At 34.3% G+C, this 9,677-nt stretch overlaps 1 protein-coding gene across 1 annotated transcript; it reads right to left on the minus strand.

The window, feature by feature from the left end:
* Positions 1-8,477: 8,477 nt before the first annotated feature.
* On the minus strand, positions 8,478-8,998 carry LOC131656337 (uncharacterized). Its single transcript, XM_058926072.1, has one exon. It carries the CDS (start codon positions 8,949-8,951, stop codon positions 8,478-8,480), a length of 474 nt encoding a protein of 157 aa, XP_058782055.1. The 5' UTR covers positions 8,952-8,998.
* Between the last annotated feature and the right edge of the window lie 679 nt (positions 8,999-9,677).

Raw genomic sequence — 9,677 nt, forward strand, 5'->3', positions numbered from 1 at the left:
TGAGCAATCTGTTAGGAATCTTCAGGCTCAGAACAACCAGTTCCAAGAGATGATCCTTAACTTGTCCAAGGGGCAAGAAGAATTGAAGGCACTTCTGATCAAGAAGAAGAAGGATCAACATATGCAACAAGGTAATCGAAAATCCAAACCTAAGCGCTCATCTACTCCATTGCACATGCTGTTATCTCAAGTTCTGCAACAACTGCTCAATCAAAATTTGATAACATTATTGCCTCCGTATTCAGTTCTTGCCAATCATGCTCCTGAGCACAAGTCTAATGCAAGATGTGCTTATCACTCGGACAGTCATGGTCATGATACCGAAGATTGTGGACCATTGAAGTATAGGATTCAAGACTTAATTGACGACAAGATCATTGACTTCAACTCACCTGAGAAGCCTCATATGGCTGATGCTATGTACAACCAGAAAGGTCGTAATGAGCGCAACCTACCTGATGGGGCAGTTCCACAACAACGAAGCAAGCCAGGTGCACCTAGGCGTCAGTTCACAAAGATCAATATGTCACTGGCTCAAGCATTGCAACATCTGTTGAAGGCAGGAATGATTACTGTGAGGGATCCTCCTCAACACATCAACACTTCCTCTGCTAAACACAATCCAAACGTGCGTTGTGCCTACCATTCCAATAGTCCCGGGCACGATACCAATAGTTGCTGGGCATTAAAGATCAAGATCCAAGACATGATCGATGCTGGTGAAATTGAGTTCAATCCTCCCAAGACTCCTGTGGCGATCACTACTCCTATGCCTAGCCATGACAAGACTGATTAATGCCTAGAAGGATGAACTCTTGGATCATTAGACTTAATTTCATGCACAATTTCTATCCTGTTTGTTTAAACATTCGACTTATGATAGACATCATCTGTTTTAATAATCATCATCAGTACATTGCATATGTTTGTCTTGAATAAATTATTTCGCTATCACTCTTTTCAATTTGTGTCTTTATTATACTTATGTTTTGTGATATTCAACTCCTGCTAAGCTGTAAGCCTTTTGAGGGAGGATGACGAAAACGATACCGCAATCTCATACATCATGCTTTTGAACAGACTATGCTGACGATGTACAGGCATTGTTTCAATTCCTAAACAGTGGAGATATAAGGACGTTAATCCCTCGTCAACCCCCTTTGAGCCTAAGAAGTAGAAGTTTTCTTTCTCATACAGATTAAAACCCTTAATTGTAACCTGGGGCAGGGTAGTTACTCAGTTAACTCAATTATACTAGCCGTTGTTTACACAAATAATGATGGGTTCCCGCAACCATTAAGTCAGGCAGTCAATATCCATCAAAAATAAAAAATTTGTTCAGTCAAAACCTATGAAGGAGACTTATCAAAAAGTGAATCATCCCGCTGACTGTAATATCGAAATAAACAGTCCAGGCAAAAGTTAGGGATAACAAAGTCAAAAAAGAGGTCACTACGAATCCTCAATGAAAGAAAATATTACAAAAAGGGATGACCGCCTGTCCAAATAAACTTCCAATACTTTAACCATCATCAAATGTCAATGTTACGGCTTCAAGACCTGCTAGAACTTAAATGCAAAGTTAACTGAGCATAGAATTGAAGAACATCACGAAGATTGGGATGGGTACAAATAAACTTTGATCCATTATCCTTTGTTTCTTAAACCGAGAACCAAGCCACGTTACAACCCTTGAAAGTCCTAACTGAAGCATGGTTAGTTCGAAAGCATACTGTTATCAAAAGGATATCCTAACTCCTTAAGGTTTGGCATAAACGCTGAGTTGATATCCCATTTTTACAAATATCACGCTCTTACATCTCATGTTTTAATGTTTTTCAAAAAACTCAAGACAAACATATGCATTGCATCTCATGAATTCATTATTAAACATATCCTGCTACATAATTTCAAATGTTAGCACCAGGAAGAATCTACAAAGGGTACGACTAATGGCTAAAAGTCATCCCGACAGACGAAACTATTTCAGCAGCAACATCTCTTATAACTGACTCAGTTGATTAGAAGTTAATGAATACAAGGGGCACGACATATTTTATCCAATCAATCTGGGGCAATCAGGTCAAGATTCAAAGAATCTCTCAGGAGCATCGAAAAATCAAGGGCGTTTTCCCAAGTCTATGAGTACTAGGGGAATCACCCATAGTATGTATCCCATAAGGTCCTCACGAGGCGAATCTCTTCAAAATCCCTACTAGCTGGGGAAAAGCTATGCAAAGGTTGTTTGACACCTCGATCAATACTCATTGTTATGTCCCAATTAATACATGTCCAAGAATGGCATTTGTTATAACCATCGGGGGGCAATGTTCAAAGCATCCACGCTTTCCCACAGAGCCGGTTTCACAAGATCATATCCCCACAAAGTAATCTTCAAGTAGCTATCTTCAATCCCTCCTCCAACAGGGTCTATTCATCTTTCTTATCCCCAGTCAGGGTGCATTAAAGATCGATCTTTCAAATTACTTCTTTCCCCAAGCAGAATTCAAAAATCCCCAGCTAAGTATCCTCGAGCATGAAGCGGGAGCTCCTATTCTCCACAAACAGTCAGGGATTTATTTTCTCCACCAGACACTGCTACAAATTACTGTCATCAATAACGACATTTTGCATCCATACATCATATACCTCACGGCATATGCATAACACTCTCATTCATTTCAAAAAGTTTATAATACATGCATCACGACATTGCATAAAATTAATGTTGCTTTTTCAGTCTATTCCTACAAATCAAGTGAACATTATCTTCTAGATATAGTGCAGAGATAATCAAGTCAATGATTTAATTCTGACACTCATTCAAGACAGAGATTTAGTTCTGACACTTAATTTTGGATATCTTCCAGAGATAGTTCAAAGATAATCAAGACAGAGATTTAATTCTGATACTTAATTTTGGATATCTTCCAGAGATAGTTCAGAGATAATCAAGACAGAGATTTAATTCTGATACTTAATTTTGGATATCTTCCAGAGATAGTTTAGAGATAATCAAGATAATGATTTAGTTCTGATACTTAGTTCCGGGTATTCTCCAGAGATAGTTCAGAGATAATCAAGATAGAGATTTAGTTCTGATACTTAGTTCCGGGTATTCTCCAGAGATAGTTCAGAGATAATCAAGACAATGATTTAGTTCTGATACTTAGTTCCGGTATTCTCTAGAGATAGTTCAGAGATAATCAAGAGACATTCAAAGATCTAATTCTATCATCACGAACGGTGTAGACACGGTCATCCTTCCAAGGTCTAATTCAGTTACTACGAACGGTGCTGACACGATCAAAATTCAAAGATATAATTCTATCATCACAAACGGTGAAGACATGATCATCTTTCCAAGATCTAATTTAGTTACTACGAACGGTGCTGACACGATCACTCTCCAACAAACACTTCTCAATACATCGAGCTCAGATATAGCCTAACGTACGACTCATTCTGGTATTTCTCAATACAAAGGATCCTGTCTAGCGTACGACTCATCCTAGGATACAACCTGATATACGGTGTATTATGTGAACTATCAACACAAGAGAACTGGTCTAACGAACGACCTATCCTACAGCCTAACGTACGACTTATCCAGACATTTATCAATGCAATCGGACCCAGTCTAACGTATGACTCGTCCTAAAGTACAGCCTAACGTACGACTTACTTATCCAGACATTTATCAATGCAAATTGGATCCGGTCTAACGTACGAACCATCCTACAGCCTAACGTACGACTTTCCAGACATCTATCGATGCAAATTGGACCCAGTCTAGCGTATGACTCGTCCTAAAAGTATAGCCTAACGCACGACTTACTTTGACACTTATCAATACAGTGGATTCAGTCTAACGTACGACTCATCCTAAGTATATCCTTCAGATACAGTCTAACGTACGACGTATTCTGACTCTCAAGTCTAGCAAGCTGGATGGCATCTTTAAGCCCATCTCAATCAAGTCTCTCAATATCCTGGTGGCATCTCTAAGCCCATCCCCGATGGTGCAAATTTATGGGTACTATATTGTTCAATCCTCTTCCACCCTCAGATACCAAATGGGACATAAACCATTCTACATCCTCAGGTTTAAGAAGATTGAACAGGGGCAGCTGTCATACCCCAAAATTTGCCCCCTCATTTTTAAAGACAAAAATCTTCAAATGCAAAAATAATTGAAGAGGACACCCTAAGCTTTCCAACAAATTCAAAATTATTCCCATATAATGAAAATTGAAAAAATTATGGCTGGTGAAAGTTGGGAAATTTTGAGTCGGTGCATAAAGTCCAAATTGAGCAAATTCATTATTGGGCCACAGTTTTAATCCAATCACCCCTTAAATTGTTTTATTTCAATTGTTTTGATTTATTCATTTAAATAATTCAAAATAAGGAAAATAAAATAAATTAAGCTCTTAGTGAGGTCCAAGCTCATCTTCCTTTTAACCTAATGTTTTCTTATAAATAACTAACAACCCTTATTTTTAACCATTTACCAACCATTCACCTCTGCCAAATTCTCCATTCCCATACACTAACAATCAACAACTCTCATAAATTTATACCCATCCACAAAAAAACCTTTACCATTGTTTCTGACTGTTACGAATAATCTTCCGTCACTCAAATCCGGTTGCGGCAGAGTGATAAATTTTCCAGCCTATCAGCCGAATTCTGAAACTATTGTTTCGATTTGCTCCGATTTTTTTCTAGAAGTTCAAAAAAAAATCGAGGAACAATACTCCTCGTTTTTCAATTTTATTTGATTTAATTTCTATTTTCATATTTTCGAAAAAATCTCAAAAAATTTGTAGCTTCGTTATCTTATTTGATTTGATTTATAATCAGGTTTTTATATTTTTTTGATTTTATTTTGATCACTTTTCTATTTTTCTATTTGTTTTCTTAACCGTAATATTGCAGTAGTTTATGAACAAGTTTCCTATCGATTGACCAAGTGGAAGGAGCTTTATCTCTTGACCTCAAGGGATACCCCAAATGTTTTTTTCGCCAAAAGCTTTTTGGCTTTTGGCCAAATCAAGGTTATTCGTATTTGGCCAAAAACCTTTTGGTATTTGGCCAAATCAGTTTATTTGTAATTTTGTCCATAATTTAATTTTCTAAACCCCAATTCTTTTCTGTTGTTGTTGTTGTTATTATTATTATTAATATTATTATTATTATTATTATTATTATTATTATTATTATTATCATCTTTACTATTAACATTATTACTATCCTTTTTGTAGGTACTTCCTTCGGCCATTAATCTTGTTTTGGCCAAACGCTTTGTTGGCCACTTTCCCATGATGCACCCTCAAGGATTGCCACATCAAATCTCAGCATCTTCCTTTGGTTCTATTTTCTTCCTTTTTTCTTTTCCTTTAATTTACCCTCTTTTATTATTAATATTTAATTAAAAACAAAAACCTTAAATTTTCCCCCTTAGGTAGATGTTGTCCGTTTTCATGAATTATGATGGGTTTTATTTTTAGGCTAATAATTATTTTTAGGCTAATAATTATTTTTAGGCTAATTAATTTAATTTTAGGATTTACTAACTTTTTTTATAATTTTAATTAATTTAGCCAAATTAAATTTTCTCCTTTAGGTAGATGTTGTCCATTTTCATGAATTAAGGTTAGGGTTTTATTTTTAGGCTAATAATTATTTTTAGGCTAGTTAATTTAATTTTAGGATTTATTAACCTTTTTTTTTTATAATTTTAATTAATTTAGCCAAATTAGGTTTTTAACCTTAGGTAGGTATCATCCGTTAACTCAAAGTCGTTTTTTTAAAACATTTTCTTTTTATTTTTAATTTTATTTATCTTCTTTCTTCAAAAATCTTTACTAAAAAAATCTGGGTTTATCCTCTTTTCAAAACTTTTTGTTTGCCTTATACCATTTGCCTTGCCTTATTTATTCTATTAGTTGTGGTTAACTTGTTCCCCCATTTGGGGTTTGCCATTGTTATATTTGCCTAATTTTGTATCTGCCCCAAAGTCTTGTAATAGCTTAGGGTTTCTATTTTTGCCTCTATATTTGCTTGCATGTGTATATTGTAATAGTTTAGGTTTTCTTTTCCGCCTTTATTTTTCTTCCCACAGGTGTTTATTGTAATAGTTTAGGTTTTTTTTTCCGCCTTTATTTTTCTGCCCACAGGTGTTTATTGTAATAGCGTAGGAATTTATATTCTCTGCCTTTAATTTCTGTATGATATTAACTGCGTGGTTAGTAATCCTAGGGAGTGCAAGCCTGTTAATTGAATTAGCATCACTAATTTACAAGATAAATATTTGAATTTAACCACGTGATTGTGCCACACACACACCTTTGGGGTAATCTGTCTTGTTGCCTTGTTGCCTATTGCCTTTTAATTACAATTCTAAAATAGTCAAGTCCCTCGATTTCGAGGATACCTAAGCAAAACAAATGTTACTCTCAGTTCATCATCATAAGATCTTGTCCCTCGAAGTTGCCTCGGTAAATAGTGATTGTCCCATTGCTAAGGTATCCTCGCCTTTTGCCTAAATGACTATTCTATCCTTCCCTAAAGACTACCTACCCTCTTTATGGTAGGGGCAGTTTTATGGTGAACGATATTTCCTCGATGACCCTTAACATCCAATGAAAAGACTTCTTACCCTCTTATGGTGTGGATAGCCCTTTCAAACTGAAAAGCTAAAAGAACAATTTTTCTAACTTAGGGTAGGTGCTCCTGATTGCTTGCTTTATTCAAATTCAAATTCAAATTCAAAATTCCAAAATCTTTTCCCACTTCTTTTCAAAGAATCTTTTCAAAAAAGGCTTCGCTTATTTACAAACTAAAGTCCTTTTTCAAAAGTCTTTTCCTATTCACACACTACACTTCAAACATTTTGAAAACAAAGTGAGCTAAGCAATTAAGAGCCCATGGATAACCATGGATACAAAGGGTGCTTTCACCTTCTCTTTGTATAACCTACCCCCCGAACTCAAAATTTTTTTAAAAGGTATTTTCCTATTCTTTTAGCCTTTCTATACATTGGATAAAATAAAATTCGGAGGCGACTCTGGCTATCCGCAACATTTCAAAAAAGTCAGTTCTCCCACCATATTACAGTTGGGTCTTTTAGTTTCAATTCAACTAGTTCCATGTTTTTATTATTAATGTTAGGATCTAGTCGGTTTTCACTATACACTTTATCTAATAGTTCTTCAATATGTATTGGGATTTTTCTTCCTGGTTCCAAATTAATTAATGCATAACACATTTTTCTACAAACTAAATCTATAATTTCACCACGTTTTAGTCTGGTCAGCTCTGATTGTTTTCTTGAATATATTGTTTGTGAGGAATGAATAATAGGGATATCTATAATTTCTTTTAGTTGTTTTCCTTTAATATATGGAGCCTTAATCGATATATACTCTAAGTATTGACAAAATGGTGCATATAATCGTAAGAAATTATTTCCTATTATTATATCTAACCCTGTTTCTTGTTGATATATTGTAGGTACTATGAATAATTTATTTTCAATATTTAAAGTAATTCTTGTAGCTACCCAATTTAGTGGGTGTATTGAGCCATCTGCTATTTGGATCTTTAATGGTTTCTCTAATCTTTTCCGTTTACTAAATAATGCTTTGGTTGCTATACAAATACTTGCTCCTGTATCTATATAAGCTTCAGTTTCTTTGTTTTCTTTTTCAATTTTAATTTTGATATATGTACTATTCAGATTCTGTTTCTTCTGAAGATAATTCATCCTCTATATATTCATATAGACTACAGTCAAAATCACTTAGTTCATCTTCTAATGGTTCTAAATTATATATTTTATATACTTTCTTTATTAGTTTGGATTTTTCTTTAAGATCTTTTTCTTTCTTTGTTGGACATTCATTGGCATGATGACCTTCTACATTGCATATGCAACATACGCATTTCTTTTTTCCTTTTGGACAATATTTTTTAGGTGTTTGTTTTCTCTTTCTAAAATACTTTCTTCTAGTATTTTTATAGGCCTTTTTTCTTGGATAAGTTTTTCTTTATTTATGTTTTCTTTTATAACTCTTTCTACTTCGTTGATTACAACCATGATTTCTTGGTTGATCTATTTCTGGTATATCACAACAAAGTGAGGTTCTACCTCTATTTAGTTGTTTAGCACTTGTACTCTTTATGCATTGTCGTCTTGATTCATTATATAAGATTTGAATAATTCCTCCTAAGCTATCACCTAATTCAATTGGTTGGGATTTTCATATATCTCTTATTTTTGCACTAAGTGGATATGGTAACTTGGATATAAAGACTCCTCTATATATTTCCCTAGTCTCATTATCTAATTCATAATAGTATTTTTTATACTCATAAATGAAACTATCTATTTCACACATATTACATATCTGCATATTAATTAGATGAATTTCTGCCTTTTCTCGCAAAAGTTTATTTACTTCTGTTTTATGTTAAAGAGTATTGTAGCCTATGAATTCTTTATATATTAATTCCATTATTAGTTTAGCAAATTGTTGATTATTTTCTACCATTCCTATATATTGATTCCATGTTTCATCGTTAATACTCGTTAAGAATTTCAGCACATTTTCTGTTGTTCTATAAGCTATTAAATTCTTGACATCCATTAGGTTTATCTTAGAAAATTTTTCATCGGTTGCTATAAGCATAATCATATCATTAGACCACCTTTGTAGTATATCCTCTGGATTTCTTACACAGTCTAAGTTTAATAATTGTTTAGATTTAGTTTCTTCATAATAAGGTTTAAATTCTTCTGCAACTTTTGTCCATTTTCCACTAGCCTTTGCATAACCTTTTTGATTCATAGTTTCATTTTCATAGTTTTCCCAAGAACTATGGGGATTCCAACTCTCTTCACGTTTTCTTTTTTGTTTAGAATTACTTGTTTCTCCTTTTTCCATAAATATTTCGTCTATATCTGATTCAGATCCTAATTCAGATCCTATTTCTGAAGAATTATAATTTAATATTTCTTCTTCATTCTCTTCCTTAGTTTCTATTTTTTTTTATTTTTTCTACTTGTTTATTTTCTTCTTCTATTATTTGTAGTTGTTCCATCAATTGTCTAATTTCTTCAATATCATTAGATCTTCTTAATGCTTCTATGTATTCAGTTTTTATCCCCTCCATGAAGATGATGGGTTTATTAACATAAATGTAGTTATAGATTCTTGTTTAACTACTTTTAGTTGGTTTACTTCTTTTGTTCTAACCACTACGCCAAATTTGGCTTTTAACAGCACACCTACGAAAGCGCTTTTGCCCAAAAGCGCTCTGGTAGGTTTGGCTAAAAACAAAATTAAAAATCACGCTAGAAAAGCGCTCTTATAGGGGGGGGGGGGGTAATGGAAGCGCTTTCTAAAAGCGCTCTTATAGGGGGTGGGTATGAAAGCGCTTTCTAAAAGCGCTCTTATAGGGGGTGGGTATGAAAGCGCTTTCTAAAAGCGCTCTTATAGGGGGTGGGTATGAAAGCGCTTTTGAAAGCGCTCTTATAGGGGGTGGGTATGAAAGCGCTTTTAGTAATAAAGCGCTGGTATAAAGGGGCATATGAAAGCGCTTCTGAAAAGCGCTCTGGTAGCCCTTTTTAAAATTTTCATAAAACTAAAACACGTTATTTTATTCAGAAA

Source organism: Vicia villosa, linkage group LG3 (assembly GCF_029867415.1).
Source record: "Vicia villosa cultivar HV-30 ecotype Madison, WI linkage group LG3, Vvil1.0, whole genome shotgun sequence".
Taxonomy (NCBI): domain Eukaryota; kingdom Viridiplantae; phylum Streptophyta; class Magnoliopsida; order Fabales; family Fabaceae; genus Vicia; species Vicia villosa.

What these genes read in the sequence shown, in the direction of transcription:
- LOC131656337 (XM_058926072.1), bottom strand. Translation starts at nt 8,951, where the DNA reads ATGGAAAAAGGAGAAACAAGTAATTCTAAACAAAAAAGAAAACGTGAA.